This window comes from Xenia sp. Carnegie-2017, unplaced genomic scaffold (assembly GCF_021976095.1).
Source record: "Xenia sp. Carnegie-2017 unplaced genomic scaffold, XeniaSp_v1 HiC_scaffold_14, whole genome shotgun sequence".
NCBI lineage: Eukaryota > Metazoa > Cnidaria > Anthozoa > Malacalcyonacea > Xeniidae > Xenia > Xenia sp. Carnegie-2017.
Genome location: NW_025813447.1, coordinates 7,472,408 through 7,491,322, shown reverse-complemented (window position 1 = coordinate 7,491,322; position 18,915 = coordinate 7,472,408). Strand labels below are relative to the sequence as shown.

The following is an 18,915-nucleotide window of genomic DNA, read 5'->3' as shown; positions in this document are numbered from 1 at the left end:
CACGTGCTGTAATACTTTACTTCTCAATCTCCCTCAACTTCGAGGAAGAAGAAAGTCAGTTTGGTAAATTTGAACAGCTATTGCAGTATATTTAAACATGAAGTTAACAAAAAACTTGTGTCAAGTGAAGTAAACACGTTCATATGAGGGACAGAGACAGAACGCACTACATGAGCGGTTAAAAACTTCAATGATGAACAATCGACACGCTTGAGGACTAAATTCGTAAACAATCAACGTTAGTACCATACACCACATGGATTATCAATTTGAAAGTAAGTGTACTTTTTATCTATCAGTACATAGTTATGCAAGCTTAAATTCATATTTGTCTAAAGCAAATATGCTTTTTCACGTTGTCAACGTGGGCAAAGTCGAAAAGAGTCGAACTCGAGAGCTGAATTCGCCTAATGGCTGAAGTCTCAAATATTCGGAACTTGTTTATAAATATACCAGGCTATACGACTGTTATATAGTCATGTTTACATTGCTTGACAGCACATTGCTTAACAATTCGGAATTGTCTTGTTTATGTCAATTTGAAATTTTTAGAAGAGCTCGTGTGGTGCGTTAAATATGATTTCCTTGTTGTATTAAATGACCATTCAAATATTGTACGAAGCTTTGAGTTTTTTTGGAATCCCAAGATAAGAGGAAATTATTAGCTTCTATGCATACGTGAACAGAGCAGTACGAATACCGCAATTCCTTCCTGGGCTAAACAGGAAAACATGTCAATTCAATCACTAGTCAATCATATCGTGCGATTCTCAAAGCAAGTTTAAGCCATACGTTTACCGAATCAATAGTTTCATAGTTTTATTTCTTTATTAAAATATTTACATTTTATGGCATAAAATCTATATGATATAATCTTTGAACTAAAAACTTCCCTTCAGCGATAGCAATCTTTCAAACTCCCTCAACGACTTTAAGGTTTCTTCGTTTTCGTCGAGAAAATGTCCAGAAGGGTTAAAATTAGTTTGAAGTGATGGTTCTTGTTTAAACTGTGAATAGCCTGTGGATAAAATAGGTGCAGTGTTTCCCGTAGATGTTAACAAAGACGCCGAGGGTACCGTTTGATAACTAGTTTGGTCCTCGGTAATTTGTTGGTCGCTCATCAAAATACTGTTTAGTAACAGCGAGGCCAATGGTCCACCGTTGTCCACACTGTATGGTGTTGTATTCGCATACGTTCCATTAGAATGCAATGTTTGGTTGTAAGTTTGCGCCATGCTGTAGCTTGTTATAGGCCCTGGCATCTCGTTCTTATAACAGTTAAGATAGTTCTGCTGTGATATACATGGCAGCTCAGAACATGGAACATAATGATCCGAAGTCGGGATAGGCATGTTGAAATTGTTCTGATTTTGATCATAGAAACTGCATGAAGCATCCGAAATATTGTCCATGCTTCCAAACGTGTTTCCTACATACTCCGATCCATCACACCCTTCCTTTCTTGTGAACGTGTTCTCTTTGCCTCCTGCAAGCATTTTCCCCAAAGGCATGTCGTCATTGTCGGGATCTACTTTTCCCGGAAGTAACAGATCGCCGTTTTTGCCTTTATCGATCATATCAATTAGCGGATTTTCGGTGAAATCAATTTCTGTAAAATCCTCCTGACGTACAACTTCGGATTGTTTTTGTTTGAGGCAATCGTATTTCACAAAACGATATACAGCTTTACGCCTCGGTACCTACAAGCAGAAGAATATGTTAAATAGATCGTTTACACAAGCCACTTGTCTGCATGAATGAAACTGGGAGTGGGTGTCAGAGTTCAAATTTTCTCCTCGTAATCAACAGGGGGCTGTACATTATTTTAAGTGCAATGTTTTTGCATGCTGAATTAGGATCGTGCTGCGATGGTGAAGTGATGAAAAGATCGCATCGTTGAACTAACCTTTGCCAGGAGTTTCTTTTTGTAATAATATCGCATAGCACGTCCCAATTTTATTTTGTCCATACGAGGCCGGCCTTTCACTATTCCCCACAACTTCGCGATCTCGCCTTGGTCCTTAAGAACAAATTCACCACGTTCTCTGTTTAACCATGAAATCGAGGAGCAATGCTCTTCACCGTCTAGTAGTTGTAAGAGAAATTCCCACAAGTAGATAGTTGTCCTTGGTCGAACTGTTGGCATTGTAGAAGTTTGTTTTGAATTACGCTTCTTCGGGTTTCTAAAAGAGAAATCTTTGTAAACGACTTGCGTGTAATGGTAACTAGTTGGCTGGTTATCTTTTAAAATTCGTAAACATAGCGCTGTGCAACATGTGTTTTTGGTTTGCATTATTCAGGAAAGATTTGTAATTTAATTGTTTGATGAACCTCTAAGATAGTAATTCACAACATTTCCAATAATAAATTCTGTGTAACAGCAGCATGAGAACGGCAAAAGTACCAGTAAGTATATAAGACATTGACAACATAACGTCTGTTGTACATATCAACATTACCAAGACCAGTACATTTTTAATAGCCAGTGATTCGGACCTTTTTTGTAAAAACGTAGTACTCAGTATCTTCCGTATATTTATATGGCAGTTCTTGCTTACAAGGTAAGGTTTTTATGGTGGCTTCGTGACGAGTAGGTGTAATTATTTGCTAGTGCACTGCCAACATTGAACTTACGCTGTTAAATTTTTCCATGTCGATTGCAGTTACCAACAGCTCAATTTCGCGCACAACTGTTTTTGTCTTAGAATGTTCCTTAGTTGTCGAAACATAACAGCAATTTGCTTCACTTAAAGCGATTAAGCGATTCCTGTCAATTGTTGAAAACCGCAGCTATATTGAAATTTGAAGCGTTTTGCTCCTGGATTCGATGATCGAATCCCCGGGAAGAATTGCACTCTTGTAATTCATACAGGCGAATATTGTCAACAATGTAGCGATCGACATACGAGCGTGAGAATATGTGCGTACATGCGATAGAATTTAATGGCTTATTTCAAGTTAAGCGAAGTGCCTGTGGACATTGAGACGAAATTTACATGCGTACTTTATCATACAACGCAATTGAATGATTCAATAATCCTTTGTTGCAAGCATCTAATATATTATAAAGCATAGAATACATTCGCGATAAATAGGTTTATATCTACGTAAATATATTCAACAGAGAAGAAAATAACGAGAGAAATTACAAGTATAATAAGTAAGATATGATATCTCTAGACATTACTGGATTCTTCCATTCAACCGATCGCTACTAATGTAAACACGTAATAGCATTTTTGAAATATTCTTTATAATTTAGAACACCAGAGCTACTTACTTCCGTTTTGAGGGAGTTGAGTGGAGAAACAGCTCGTACGTGTGTAAAACGATTCTGAAGCAGCAGCGAATGTTCGCCTAATAAGTTTTCCCATATTGCCTGCCATTTGAATTAGTCTGTTATATAAATGTTCGAGAAAAAAGGGCTTGGTCGTAATTGACCCCCGCAGTATGTATTACGTCGACGGCGGCTCACAGACGTCATTGTATTTAAACATTGCACAATACAGAAACTCAAAACGAAATATTATCAGTTCTTCTTTGTTAACTGGCTAAGTAAGGAATAAGTTTCATTTTTATGTAATTTATGTGAGTTTTCTGCTTATTTCTGTGCGGTATTAATGTCGGTTTTATCTTTAATCGCGATAGAAGACAGCAATGCTTTGCATGTTGACGTGTACAAGCCGATTGTGCAACTCGTTAAACGCCGTATGACGTTCGTAAACTTGATGATTTAAATGGATTAATTGTTCGGCTTGTACTCGGGTACTTGTAATAACACGAGCTTGAGTCGTTGGTTGACGTCAATCGACGACTAATATGGCATCTTCCGATGAAAAGAATAAGTATCAAAGAGTGATTATTCGCGATCCCATCGCTTATTTTAATAAAGAAACAGTAATTATTGTATGATTTGTACAAAGGAAAAATGTTATCTGAAGTATATTCGATGTATATTAATGTAAATTATGATACGTGTGAAGCATCTTCGATTTTTGTGGCAGCTGGCGTGCTATAAATATATTTCTTGTTTAAAAATGTATTGTTTTGTCGTACATTATACTAAGTACATCACGTGCGATTATTGTAATTCGCTAATTTTGCTCTCCATTCCGTGATACTAGATAACATTCAATAAAATCTTTTATAAATTATATAATGTGACTGATTTAAAGTACACGCGCCAGTAATTCCAAGAAAATGGGGACGAAATTTGTTGCGAAATATCCTGAAAGGGCTTGGGTTGGTCAAAATAATAAACGCATTAGCTTTTTATGAATTTCAATATTATCTTACACTCTTTTGTGTATCTTAATTTTGACTTCAAACTCATTGGTTGTGAATTTAACTGTGAATTTAGTCGTTGTGAATTTCCGAAGAAGAAAATAGCACAATTAAAATTTGTTTTAAGATCTTTTTTATCTATGTACATCCTACGGTACGCTGAAGTTTATGATTGAATTAGAAAAGTGAAAAGTAAAATGTGCTGTTAGCTTTCGAAACATCGTGAAATCAATTCATCAGCCTGTGTTGTTCGTCTAGATCGACCGTTAGTATTGATAAATTTGTATGGGCTAATTGGAAGGGTTTTCCCTGAGTTACAGTTTAATATATCGTGCACTTTCCTCGAACATCTAAAGGCGTGTGCTCTTTTTTCATTACAAATCGTCGCTATTATTTTTAAGTCGTTCCAAATCAGTTTTTGCGTCTTAACAAAATGATAAGACTTGTAATTTCTATTTTATCAATCATAATAAACCTACCTAGACCAATTTCTTGTGCTTTGGTTGTCGAGTTAATGGAAACAACGTTAAAGCATCAAAAACTTACCAGTTTGCAGGGCAAGAGACTTTCTAATTTTCTTATATTGTAGAAATTTTAGAAACTTCGTCTCGTTCTTCACGTCCAGTAATCTATTTCGTAATTTCTCACTATGGTCTTTCCTTGGTGTAAATGCTTGACACAAACTAAGATTGTCACTTTATGTCTACAACATGGTTCTTAGGAGTAGATCACCTGACTTTTGAAAGTAATCGTATCCTGTTCTGATTTCAACTTAAAAAAACAACGAATTCCTTCAATTGCATCCTCTTCCGACTCCGTAATATTTCATATGCACACATTGTAAAATTGAGTCGCTCTGCAGCGTGGGGTGTATTCGAAACAGATTTTCGGTTTATTTCCCATTATAGTTGACTAATAAGGATGTATTCTACGTCCTAATTGAATTGAATTACTTGACACTTGGCACAATTGTGCAGGTATAGCTAAAGTATATAGAATATTGCACTAGTCAAACATATTGACAACATGTTGTTTGGAGTATTTTCGCATTCGGATTGTTTGACATATATGGCTACGAATTATACTGTTGCTCATGTTTCGTTGGCATTTATATTCATTTTTCCAAACTTTACTGATAATTCTATTTATGCTTTCACTAAACGGTAGACCATCTAGGTTTCCTGTTTAGTTTGAATTTCGCGGTGTATTAATTTTCACCCCGGTCTCCATGTGAGTGTGTCACATGGAAACGTGAATTGGAAGAGCACTCGCAAATTTGTAAATAATTCTTATTCACAATGATACTGCGTGTGTTATATCACGCTGATGTGAAGTCTTCGTTTCTATTTTGGTTCTGATTTATGTCGTTGTTCAGGAGTGTTCCACATCCATCGATGATCGTGTTGTTGCATTTCGCAATATTTGTGAAACCATGGACACCCATGGATTCGCTCGTAAACCGATTTCCAAATATGGAAAGTTGCTATTTCCGGTTTTGCACAAACTGAAGATATCCGTATAATTTATTCGTATTGTAAAAAGTAAGTGGCCTCCGCCAACTGCTATTTCGCAATAACATTAGGTGGCAAAACAAAATTTTTTCAATGATAAAGTACTAAAATTAGCGACTTAAAATTTAATGAATTAATGCAATAGATGAAACAAGTCAATTTTACTTAAACAATATTACCTTTAATTTAATATTATATTTGCATCTGGTGTCCCAAAAAAAACCGTAACCCGCACAAATACTTATGTATGCATTAAATTGAAATCTGCGTAAGACAATAGTTAATAGCTCTTTTTTCCGCCCGGTTAGATGTATTCATACGCTTGTCCATGTAATGTTCGACGTTCGTTGCAACTTATGGAAAATATGATCAAGTTTGTGTGGCTATTATAACTCAGTTGATGTCGCTTTGCCTTGACAAAGCATTTGCGTAATAAATTTGCGTAATAAATTTGCGATGAAAATCAGTCTATGTCAGGAGTTTTAAGTTTTAACGTGTTTTGCTTTTACTAATACTGCACAAACCCTAACAAATCCCTGAGGCACAGAACTGTCAAGGTCATTAAACAGTTTTGAATGCTAGTAATATTAATGTGCATGATAGCTTTAGCGTATACATAATAATTCATGTGGGTTTCGTTTTTTTCCGGTGACACTCTGTAGTCTGTATGTACATGATAGAATAATATTTCAATTTAATCACCATTTAATAGTAAAAGTGCAGTCTAGCGTACGCTCTACAGTGCTTGCACTTGTGTGGTGAATAGTGATCTCTATAAGAAGTAGTTTTATATCAATTGCACTCGTGCAATACAAATGTTTTCGGGTGTGTGCGATGTGAACCAATTCAGTTGGCAAAACATCGGCTGCAAACAAATATTGCGTAATGGCCTCGTACGTCTATTGTGACTAGAGCAACGCCCACGTGCATGACCGCTTTTTATTTCACTATTGATGGGGAAGTAGATTTATAGACTCCTCGCTGAAATTGGGTTGCTGTGTTGTATTTGATTTCTCTGCAGCTGGAATCATTGAGCCCACGTAGGTCCAATGACTAGTCGTTGTTTTTGAAAGCAGCAATACTCTTTCGGTTGTTATTGTGACTGTGCTGACTCCCGTTTAGGAAGAAACGACCCGAGCTGCTTTATATTTAACGAATTTTGGTTTACTTAAATTGACGTTTTGACCAGAATATGTGTTTTCAAACGTGCTCAATCAATGTGGTCATATAAATTTAACGTTGCTCGAACAAACTTTCCTTAAACTTGGTTAAGATTGAAGATGTCCAAACGTCTATCATACACTAAAAATAAGTAGTTCCGATGTGAATTGACATTTGAGCATCTATGAATCTGTGATCAGGTATTAATTCACTGCCATATTGCAAGTCACGAGAGTTTTCTTGAAGGTTATCGTGCATGTTATTTCTCCATTGCAGTTGAATCCAATATTAGCTTCGAAAGTCCCATAGTGAAATCTTGAGCCCTTCATCAATCCTTTTATATTATAAAGAGACTCTTTGTTTTCTCTCTCTAAATGCTTCCTAATTGTTTTCTTGATCATTGAATCATTCATGTAGACTTTCCATCTGCATCTTTAGATTGACAACGATTAAACCTGGAGATTTAATATTAAAAGTCTCTGTGCATTAAACTTTCATTTTCAAAAACGCAGTCCATGTTTTCTTGTGCTGAGTCCGGAAAGTCAACATCGATAATGTCCGCTTTAATATCTTCCATATATTTCGCACTGTTTTCATTTCCTGATTCTGTACTCTCCGATGACGAGCTGCTGTTTTCCCTTGCATCATATACATTAGTGAAAACGGTCTGTTCGTCTTTTACAGCTACTATATCACGACATGCGATCGAGGCATCACCAGTATTTGAATCTTCTTCAATTGATGATAAATCGTCTGTTCCTCCACTCCCCATATTTTCCCAGGTGTTGCTCTCAACTGGTTGCTCAGATGTTTCGGATTCAAGTTCGTTTTCTACATTGAGGTCGTCGCTCTTTTTTTCCACTTCATACGGTAGTGAAAGAAATTGGTACACTCCTTTCTGTCCTTTGATCTGTTAAAACAAGGCAAATGAAATACACTTTTAACCAAGGTCAGGTTAAAACGATTAAAAGTCGTTTGACTGTTCTCCTCCCTGAGGCAGGCACTTCTTTTGTAAGTTGTTTCCTAAGTGCTAATTTTTGTTCAAAGAAGACAAAGTCGTCTTTAGCGGTGAAAATATTTTACAACTAGTACATTTTTGAGGATATTTGAGGATATTTGATATTATTGCAACTAAAGCTTACAGCCTTATCAGAAAGGAGCAGACTGAAGCATTTTTATGGAAACTATATCTACCTTTCTCAATATATTCGTCTTGTAATAGTATCTTAAAGCTCGTAGAAGTTTTTTATCGTCCATAGTTGGCCTATTTTTCGCAGTTCCCCACAGTTTCGCAATCTCTTTGACATTTTTCATTCGAAACTCCTTAATCTCCTGGTTTGTCCATGAAATAAGCGATTGGCATTCATGATCTTGTAGTAAACTGTATAGAAACTCCCATAGATATACTGTGTATTTTCCACTCTGCCAAGGCTTTCGTACCTTTGCTGGAACAGAAAAAGGAATTTTGAGCAATCTATTGAAGATCAACTTGTTTAGCAAGCGGGGTAGAATTGTATTAAATGTGCTTTCATAAAATTAATACTGGGCATTTCGCCAAGACGATTGCTAAACATTTAATATATTATGCATCATAACTAACTGGGCATAGTTGGCTGTAATTTATGAATTCTAATTTACCTTCGATTCATTATTAATTTTCACAAGTTATTTTGAGTGTTTTGTGTTTAATTTTAGCATCACTGCTAAGCTCCGAATCTCGTTTGTTGTTGTTTTTTTAAACAAGTCAATTTTTAGTCAAGCAGTCAATAACTACAATTAGGCATATTAGGAGAATTTGAATAGTTTGGAACACTTAATAAATAAAAAATCTTAAATCAAAGTTTAAAGCAATTTTTAATATTGAACACTGAAGTTAATGAGAGATAAGCAAACTGCATGCTGCTTGAAGTGAAACATGTAATGACCTGAAAACTTTAAACTGTGAAATATGTTGTAAACTGTATGCAGCATGCACTGTAACATGCTGTAAATTGAATTCTGCTTGTAGTGAAACATGTTGTGAACTTGTATGCAGCATGTAGACTGATGCAGTGAAACATGTAATGACCTGTAAGCTTTAAGCTGTGAAACATGTTGTAAACTGTATGCTGCATGCAGTGTAACATGCTGTAAACTGAATTCTGCTTGAAGTGAATCATGTTGTAAACTTGTATGTGCATGCAAACTGATGCGTGGAAACGTGTTGTACAATGCAAGTTTCTAGCAGTGAAACAAACTATAAACTGTATGCTGAAAAAATCCAGTAAACTGTATGCTACATGCAATGACAAATGCTGTAATCTGAAAGCTCTTAGTAGTGAAAGATGCTGTAAACTATATACTGCATGCAGTGAAACGTGTTGTACACAGCAAGTTTCTAGCAGTGAAACAAGCTATAAACTGTATGCTGTAAAACATACTGTAAACTTTATGCTACATGCAGTGAAACATGTTCTAGAATATAAGCTTCAATCAGTGAAATCCAACTGTAAGCTACAAAACATACTGTGAGGTAAGCTTTAAGCAAGTGAAGCATGCTGTAAACTGTATGCTACATGCAATGACGCATATTGTAGACTGTGAGCTTCAAGCAGTGAAACCCAACTGTAAACTATGCTACATGCTATAAAACATATTGTAATATAAGCTGTAAGAAGCAGAACATGCTGTAAAGTGTATAGAAACTCCCATAGGTATACTGTAAACTTTGCACTCTGCCAGGGCTTTCGTACCTTCGCTGGAACAGAAAAAGCATTTTTGAGCAATCTATTGAAAATTAAATTTTTTAGCAAGCAAGGGTGAATTTTATTAAATGTGCTTTCAAAAAATGAATACTGGTCATTTCGCCAAGACGACTGCAAAATATTTAATAATGTAATGCATCTCAACTAACTGGGCATAGCTTGCATAGTTGGCTGTAATTTGTGTGATCTAATTTTATTTTCGATTCATTATTAATTTTCACAAGTTATTTTGAATATTTTGTGTTTAATTTTGGTGTCACTGCAAAGCTCCGAGGCTCATTGTTGCTTTTTTTCCAACAGGTCAATTTTTAGTCTAGCAGTCATTAACAAGGTACATTAGGCATATTTGGAGTATTCGAATTGTTTGGAACAATCTTAAATCTTAAATCAAAGTTTAAAGCAATTTTTAATATTGAACACTGAAGTTAATGAGAGATAAGCAAACTGCATGCTGCTTGAAGTGAAACATGTAATGACCTGAAAACTTTAAGCTGTGAAACATGTTGCAAACTGTATGCAGCATGCAATGTAACATGCTGTAAATTGAATTCTGCTTGTAGTGAAACATGTTGTGAACTTGTATGCTGCATGTAGACTGATGCAGTAAAACATGCATATTAAACTATAAGCTTCAAACAGTGAAACAAACTATAAACTGGTGTAAAACATACTGTAAACTGTATGCTACATGCAATGAAATATGTTGTAAACTGTTTGCATTGTGCAGTGAAACATGTTGTAAACTGTATGCTTTGTGCAGTGAAACATGTTGTAAACTGTATGCTTTATGCAGTGAAACATGTTGTAAACTGTATGCTCTGTTCAGTTAAACATGTTGTAAACTATATGCTTTTTGCAGTGAAACATGTTGTAAACTGTATGCTCTGTGTGGTAAAACATGTTGTAAACTATATGTTCTGTTCAGTGAAACATGTTGTAAACTGTATGCTTTTGCAGTGAAACATGTTGTAAACTGTATGCTCTGTGCAGTGAAACATGTTGTAAGCTGTATGCTCTGTTCAGTGAAACATGTTGTAAATTGTATGCTCTGTGCAGTGAAACATGTTGTAAACTGTATGCTCTGTTCAGTGAAACATGTTGTAAACTGTATGCTCTGTTCAGTGAAACTTGTTGTAAACTGTATGCTCTGTGTAGTGAAACATGTAGTAAACTCTATGCTCTGTTCAGTGAAACTTGTTGTAAACTGTATGCTCTGTGTAGTGAAACATGTTGTAAACTGTATGCTCTGTTCAGTGAAACTTGTTGTAAACTGTATGTTCTGTGTAGTAAAACATGTTGTAAACTGTATTCTCTGTTCAGTGAAACATGTTGTAAACTGTATGCTCTGTTCAGTGAAACATGTTGTAAACTATATGCTCTTTGCAGTGAAACATGTTGTAAACTGTATGTTCTGTTCAGTGAAACTTGTTGTAAACTGTATGCTCTGTGTAGTGAGACATGTTGTAAACTGTGTGCTCTGTTCAGTGAAACATATTGTAAACTGTATGCTTTGTGCAGTGAAACATGTTGTAAACTGTATGTTCTGTTCAGTGAAACTTGTTGTAAACTGTATGCTCTGTGTAGTGAGACATGTTGTAAACTGTATGCTCTGTTCAGTGAAACATGTTGTAAACTGTATGCTTTGTGCAGTGAAACATGTTGTAAACTGTATGCTCTGTTCAGTGAAACTTGTTGTAAACTGTATGCTCTGTGTAGTGAAACATGTTGTAAATCGTATGCTCTGTTCAGTGAAACTTGTTGTAAACTGTATGCTCTGTGTAGTGAGACATGTTGTAAACTGTATGCTCTGTTCAGTGAAACATGTTGTAAACTGTATGCTCTGTGTAGTGAAACATGTTGTAAATCATATGCTCTGTTCAGTGAAACTTGTTGTAAACTGTATGCTCTGTTCAGTGAAACATGTTGTAAACTGTATGCTCTGTGTAGTGAAACATGTAGTAAACTGTATGCTCTGTTCAGTGAAACATGTTGTAAACTTTATGCTCTGTGTAGTGAAACATGTTGTAAACTGTATGCTCTGTGTAGTGAAACATGTTGTAAACTGTATGCTCTGCTCAGTGAAACATGTTAACTATATCCTCTTTGCAGTGAAACATGTTGTAAATTGTATGCTCTGTGCAGTGAAACATGTTGTAAACTGTATGCTCTGTTCAGTGAAACTTGTTGTAAACTGTATGCTCTGTGTAGTGAAACATGTTGTAAACTGTGTGGTACATGCATTGAGCAATGCTACTTGTAAATTGTATGCTAGCATTATACATGGAAAACACGTTCATTTGCCAAGCAATAAGTGGAAAGTGACGAAGTTTGTTGTTCGTTTTCAGGTCCATGTCTAGTTAAAAGTTGAATTAAGGCGTTTCTTTTGAGAATTTTGATATAAGAAATGAGAACAGACAAAGTTGTTCAACCAAAGTTGATTTCATCCCAACCCAGATAACGTCAAAACGAACAATGTCTTCCCAAAAAATGGTTGATGTAATTTTATACGATATCGAAGATGCCAAACTCGAAGGAAAGAAAGCTTTTCCAACAAGACTGAAACCTTTGGAATTGAATCCGGGTTTTACGAATAACATAAAATTTGAAACAAAAAATCAAGGTTGGCCAAAGATGATAAAACATTAACGCACTTGGACATTCAATAAAAAAACCCTAGACGTTTTGAAGAAGCACCAAGAAATCAAACAAAAACAAAGATGACTTGTCTGACTTTAAAACGAACGAGAAATCATTAGTGATGGAAAGGAAAAAGGGTTAGTTTCTTAGTTGTTTGTTTTCAATAGTCTTTATGTATGAAGACCTCAATAACAATACAGACATAAAGCAACATCTAAGACATACCCTTTAGCAATGCATTGTTATTTCTAAAAACGCTATCATTGTACAGTTATTGCCAAAATCAAATTCTCCCATGGCTCATGAAGGAGTATGCATCGCAAGCGATATTGCAGTTTTGACGTCGATAAATGATGGAGTTGTTGTTTAACGACGAAATTCTGTTTAAAGGAGGTGAAACTACATGCAAACGCGACTATTAATGCGGTGACATTAAATTTCTAGATGGTGGCTTATGTAAGAAAAATAGCAGTAACGTTTTTTGTGACTTTGGGAAGCAGTTGTGGAGGCAGCATTTATTCTCAAATCCAATTGTTTCGTCCAGCGACGCTAAATTATATTCAAATAAAAAAGGTAAAATTTGAAGATTAGAAGAATTTTTATTCTTTCACAAGCAAGTATAAGTGTGTGTGTAACAACAAAACAATTTGTGTTGAAAGATGTCCACATGTTTCAACTTCAATTCATATGAAATCAAAGACACAAGATTCACATGTTTCAAGTTCTATTCATATGAAATGCAAGAGAGCTTACATGAAACAAATGCACTGCTCACATAGCTGTGCACAGACGCCTATAAGTGTATCTGATCTTTGATGGAAAACACCGGAAAAAAGACTGGAAAAATGAAAAAATGATGTATCATTTGAGCTACACGAAAGGGCTCACACCAATGATACTTTAAAATCTCATTGAAATATAGGACCTGTAGCAGTCATCCATTGAAATTTGAAATCGCGAGGAGTCACACCTGGTTGGATAAGTTGAATGAAGAATTTCATTAAATTTGAAAAAAATTATGACGAATTTAGGAGTTTGGCAGACTAAATAGAGGTGGATAAAAACCAGAAAAATAGCCAGACTCTTCTTGGAGTACTATGTGAAAATCAGCAATTCTTGATGCTAGGCTAATCATCAAAAACCAGGAGAACAATCTAAAAGGAACAGCTAACTTCGTTTCGTTTTCATGGCAGGCGTTTTCTCAAAAGCATGTACAATTGCATGAGATGAAGAGAGAAAGAAAGAATTTTTGGATGGATCCAAGGATATTACATGCATGTACACCCCATTTTGTTTACGGTTATGCACTGTTACCCGTCGTGACTTGAGTTAGTGAGACTCGTATACCATAAAAAAATCGTCCTATTTTTCTTGCCTTCTTATTGACTTCGTTCTCGTCAAATACGACGTATAAAATTTACACGCAAATCTTTCGTACGAGAACGTAACAATGTGTCATGAAATGTTAATTGTTTTGAAGAAAACAAATAATATGCGTAAAGGTTGATTTAACTGCTTAGAATTCCATATGTGGGAATGGCGTTTCACCGTGCACTTGCTCCACAACTATTTTGCTGGTAATAAAATGTCACAGAAATTTGGACTTCCTTGAAAGGGATCAGCATCAACCGCTCACTTTTTCAAACTCAGCCAAATTATTGGCTAGATGATGAATGCGCATTGAATTCTGAATTTATTTCAAAATGTTTTGCATTGAGGTCAACCATTTTGACATCAACCTAGGCATTATAGCTAGCAGCTATATACGCTTAATTAAGCTGTACTGCTTCAATAAATGTTTGCGGTGAAAAAAGAAAATAAAGCGACTCGAGTTGTCTTTTGAATCGCTTCACAGCCTATTCTTCACTTAAAATTGACCTCTTGGGATTTATCAAACAATGTCGCTCGCCCACGTTGCCGTAGAGCGAAAGAATTGCTAAAATATTCCTGTTTAGCAGTCTATCAACAATGTAGGAAAGAATTAAAGCAAGTCCAGAATAGTGAATTAATGAGTTGAGAACTAAGATTCTATTTCTTGTAAGCCGAGTCACAGTTTACGCTTATAGGTTTTTTCATGTCAACGTACACATAAACAACAACAATAATAACAGTAAACAGTAATATGAATATCTAAAACACTTACTTTTCGACATGACTCGTTCAAGTGTGTTAATTTCTTTTGAAAGACGTCAGTAGTGCTCGTTACATTGCACTCGCAAGCAATGAACTGCTGCTGATATACTACATTTGCAGCTACTAAAATGTTAAATCCAATGTGACGCAGTGCAAGTCATATTTACTTCCGACATTTATACAAAGAGCTCTTGGTTTTTCGTGTTTTTTTGAAGCATTTAGTGTAATTTACATGTCGCTGTTTACCCACGTTGTTGTGGGCGATGTAGTAAGCTACACAATTTGCCATGTTGATAACCTGATAGGAACGTTAAGAATTGTGTTTTTAGGTGTCAGACTATGACTAAGCTATTTTCTGAATAGCTCTTCGTTGAATAATGAATAATAATTATTTAACCTCAAGTATATATAATTCTTAATTTAGAAGTAAACATTGGATACTGTAAGACCTTTTATATTTTGTCAATATGTAATATCGTTCGTTTAGCTGTCTCTGTCATAATGTGCGTAAAAACCATTGATACACAGGAATAGGATTGGTCATTTAATTCTCGGATTTACGTAATTGGTCATCTCTTGTAGCAAAGGAAATCTATTTTTGACGGTTTATATTAAGATACAGAGACGGTTATACGTACTTATGACTACCGAGAGACTTGTTGTGGAGTTGCATTCACAAGAATGTTAAAGTAAACTTTATGCTCCCAAGTTAAAATAAGTAATGCGAAGCTCAATATCTGCATGTTTCAGTCAACGATTTAGTATTTTAAGTTCGATGCTGAATGTTATGCTTTATGACAAGCAATTCCTTTTAGGGTTGACTTAATTGCTGAAATAATGTAATTGATTTTTAGTTAATCCATATAAAGATTCAAGCGATAACTTGGTATATGGGAAATAAATTTCACTTTGCGATAGACGAATGACACGTAATTTGCTGCATCTTGAAAAATATCGACATGTTGACACGCATAAAATGCAGATCAATGTGTGGGGGTGGCTTAGCTTTACCTGTATGGTGATGTCAACATTTATCATATATTTATCTATGTTCATGTTAGCGCATGAATATGAGGAATTTCATGCGTAATTTTGATGAAAGATGTGTGTAAAATGTTTATGGATTATGCATGTAGAACTGACATTTGTGTTTCAACTATGAAGCATGAAACAACATTTTAACTTATTTTTCACATACATTGCAGAAAACCATGCTGTTTTACTAGTAAGAAATGGATTACTATTAAAAGTATCTAACATTAAACCATCACTACATGAAGTGCAAATCAATTTAGAATATTGACAAAGTTTATACTTTGTTGTCTAGTTAAGCAGTTAAAGTAGTTGAAACAGCCTTGAAAATAGATTATATAACGTTAGATTTCATGACAATTTTATTTAGTTTTACAGAGTTAAATGTCTGTGGGAGTGTCTTGCACCACATTGTGTGGGAGATGAGTACTTTGGTTTGAGATAATTTTACAAAACTTTAATGACAGCATCCCCATTTTTTCTGTCAGAGAATGAAGTGATATTTTTTGAAAACTATCGTAACTTAATCACGGCAAACGTAGCTACATGCATGATGATTATTTCGCATAAATGGAAAGACAGTTTTATTAGCTTTACTTGTAGTGTTACAAATATGCATAGTAATGAGACAATGACAAAGCAATTATATGCTTGATAATTTCTTCTAGAACTATTTTATGTACATTAAACAATTTTCACAGCATTCGCAATCTAGTCTTGAGAAAATTTTTCATGAAATTGATGTGATGATTATATAAATGTTTAGGTTTTAGAAGTAACATAGCTTCTTCTAAAAGTACTGATTTGTTACTAATATTATAGAGACGTGTAACTATAAAAATAGTGTGTGTTATACATACGTTGCTTCGGTGCTTTTGTGTCCTCTGGTGATTTTGCCTCTGCCATTTTTATGCTTGCGAAGCTTTTTTTTTCAAATCGGGCTTTCACCGACTCTCATTTGTTGCATGTGTGGTCATTATTCATAATCCGATACCCCAAGTCAATATATTCGCGAGACACCGTCGGCTGACGTAATTTGTAGGATTTCCGTCTAACTTGAATGATTACGTTCATAGCGAACATGATACTCGATATTTTTCAAACGAAATAAGGAGAGCCGGAAAAATTACAAAAATTAAGGAAACAAAACTAATATTGGACAGTTCCTTTACGCATTGGGATACTTTTACCCAAACAGTATCTTTTCATTGGCATTGGATTAATTCTTCCACGAAGGCATTGTTCAAACATTTCTTGTTATTTTTTTTACCTGAAGAGCTAAAAAGATCACGTTGTATTATAGATATTTTCGTTCATTTTACAGTTTCGTTTCGAAGAATGAAGTGTATAGACGATTTCAATCGTTCTGAGGAGATAGTATCTTTATGTTAAGGAGAATATTACAGCTATTCATATATGTACGTTAAAAGTAGTTGAGTGCTGATTCACAGGATTTTCAAGTCAGTTGTTGACATAAAATAAACATTGACTTACAAATCGAGTGGATAGCCATTTCATTAGTTTTTGCAAATTTCGTTGCTGTAAACATGTTTTCACTTGTTGGTTGTTGTACTTCTGTAATTATTCGTTCACTCTTAATTATGACGATAGTTACTAGAACATATATATAGGTCTACAAGTTATTGTTGAGAAATGATTCCCTGCAAAGAAACGGATGTAGCGCACGTTAAACAGCTCATTCTTGAATAGTTTTACATTAATTTATCCCAATTATATTGGTCAGAGATTATTCTTTAGAAGTTGACGTTGTGAAATAATTTTAAAATTTCAAATTGAACTGCTATAGGATGTTTATTTGATTCGTCACTGGGTTTGGATAGTCTAAGCTGCTTACACGTTTTCTGGCAAAGCTTTATCTCGATGATAGCGCATTCTTTCCAATTTGTCATGTAATTGTTACGTAAATAAAATGGCGAGTATCTTAACATTCCTGACTCATGTCTAAGGCAACTGATAAACGATAGTCAGTCGTGAATTAACGAGAAGAAAAATTTAACAAAGAAAAGTCGTTTTATTCAAAAAACGTCTCGATTTCTTAGTTCATGCCGTATTTAATCTTTTGAATATTTGTTGGGGAAGTTGATTGTAATAGGTAACTTGCCTTTTTATACTATTACTTCATTATTTGTTGTTTTGAGTTATAACGTGTGAAGCAAAAATAGCCTAGCAGCGACTGCTTTGCTGTAGAAACGTATTGCAAACATTCCATATAGAGTTACAAGGTGTTTTAGTATCGCCCGGTAGCTTCCCAGATGTAGCTTCCCAGATGTGAGTACGGTATGACTATGAGAACGTTCACCTTGTCCCTGGTATTTAGAAACTGCAGCGGTGAATAATATTAAAACATTACTTTTATGGTTGATGATTATTCATATTGAATAAATTTTGTGTTACGTTTGTATCGTTGTTGATATGTCAAAAAAGTTGCAACCTTGATACTGCTGTAATACGTTACGCAATAGACCAGTTACGCACATCTAGAGATAGAACAGTGTTCGAACACGTGGTGTGGTCGTGTGTATGCTGGTGAGCGCATACATCGATAATTGGTCGTGACGTCAATTATCACCCCCGTTCATTTTTTCAAAGCCTAGTGTAATTTTATCAACATTTCCACGCAAAAGCGTAGTAGTTAATTGCTCCCGATTATTGTTTTGTTTTTGAAGTGGTACATGTATTGTGTGATTGCCGCTGATAAACGACTTAAACAGGAGCTGAATGTGAGAAGTCGGAAACGGGCGACTTCCACTTCGGATCAAATGCAGATGAAAATGATAAGACAATGCAGGAAGTTTTAAAAGGGCTTCGTTGTGTCTGATTATGCTCGGAGAGATAATTGGAATTATTGGGCGATTACAAACATGCTTTGTATCAACTAGTATAAGTAGTAATAGAAAACAACTACTTTGTATCACAAAATTCTCACAGTATCACATTAACAATGAATTACTTTTTGATTAATCGTAGCTCAGTTTTGTCATTCATTCGACCGACTCCAACTTGCAAAGGCCGAACAGCAAGGAGTATGTTTGTGGTAATAAGCGCCATGCTTATAACACCCTCGTACATTAGCGTGGTAAGAACAATGATTTAGATCCCAATCTTCTAGATCTCTTACTACCGTGTCAAGGTGAGCAAGGATGTCATCTTGAAAGATGGCAAAATCAAAATGAAAAGGCAATTAAAACAAAGTTTAAAAAACTCATCCTATCAAATATTTCAAGAATTAAACCTAGACTATCAACTTTGTGACTGTCTATCAAGTATCAACTCAGCAAAAGAAGATATTAGTCGTAATATCGTCAGTTTTACCACATTTCAAGATGGCGGCTTGCCTCACTCATTACTATCAGAGCCCTCTATAACGGAGTCAGATATCTAGTAGATTGGGT

General features: G+C 35.2%; 2 protein-coding genes and 2 long non-coding RNA genes across 6 annotated transcripts; 1 reads left to right on the top strand and 3 right to left on the bottom strand.

Annotated features, from left to right (window-relative positions):
- Positions 1-879: 879 nt before the first annotated feature.
- On the bottom strand, positions 880-4,847 carry LOC124435520. 3 transcript variants are annotated; one of them, XM_046985491.1, is made up of 3 exons: positions 4,831-4,847; positions 1,907-2,183; positions 880-1,700 (listed from the first exon to the last, which is right to left on the bottom strand). In XM_046985491.1, the coding sequence occupies exons 2-3, from the start codon at positions 2,144-2,146 to the stop codon at positions 882-884; spliced, it is 1,059 nt and encodes a 352-aa protein (XP_046841447.1). In that variant the 5' UTR covers positions 2,147-2,183; positions 4,831-4,847; the 3' UTR covers positions 880-881. The 3 variants fall into 3 exon arrangements, with proteins under 3 accessions (XP_046841447.1, XP_046841445.1, XP_046841446.1); XM_046985489.1 differs by lacking the exon at positions 4,831-4,847 and adding an exon at positions 3,281-3,420; XM_046985490.1 differs by lacking the exon at positions 4,831-4,847 and adding an exon at positions 2,635-2,960.
- A 704-nt stretch (positions 4,848-5,551) lies between these two features.
- On the top strand, positions 5,552-14,844 carry LOC124435523. Its single transcript, XR_006945052.1, has 3 exons — positions 5,552-5,623; positions 14,686-14,691; positions 14,834-14,844. It is a non-coding gene; the product is annotated as an uncharacterized LOC124435523 (long non-coding RNA).
- Positions 7,420-14,726, bottom strand: LOC124435521 (ETS domain-containing protein Elk-1-like). Its single transcript, XM_046985492.1, has 3 exons — positions 14,481-14,726; positions 8,151-8,401; positions 7,420-7,866 (listed from the first exon to the last, which is right to left on the bottom strand). The coding sequence occupies exons 1-3, from the start codon at positions 14,488-14,490 to the stop codon at positions 7,426-7,428; spliced, it is 702 nt and encodes a 233-aa protein (XP_046841448.1). The 5' UTR covers positions 14,491-14,726; the 3' UTR covers positions 7,420-7,425.
- A 1,218-nt stretch (positions 14,845-16,062) lies between the features above and the next one.
- On the bottom strand, positions 16,063-17,161 carry LOC124434410. The gene is made up of 2 exons (XR_006944766.1): positions 16,997-17,161; positions 16,063-16,780 (listed from the first exon to the last, which is right to left on the bottom strand). It is a non-coding gene; the product is annotated as an uncharacterized LOC124434410 (long non-coding RNA).
- Between the last annotated feature and the right edge of the window lie 1,754 nt (positions 17,162-18,915).

Bases quoted from the DNA above. Each gene is read 5' to 3' on its own strand.
- LOC124435521 (XM_046985492.1), bottom strand. The intron at 7,867-8,150 runs GTAGATATAGTT...TTGTTTTAACAG, and splicing joins AGACGAATATATTGAGAAAG to ATCAAAGGACAGAAAGGAGT.
- LOC124435520 (XM_046985491.1), bottom strand. From the start codon at position 2,146: ATGCCAACAGTTCGACCAAGGACAACTATCTACTTGTGGGAATTTCTC. The intron at 1,701-1,906 runs GTTAGTTCAACG...TTCTGCTTGTAG, and splicing joins AAAAGAAACTCCTGGCAAAG to GTACCGAGGCGTAAAGCTGT.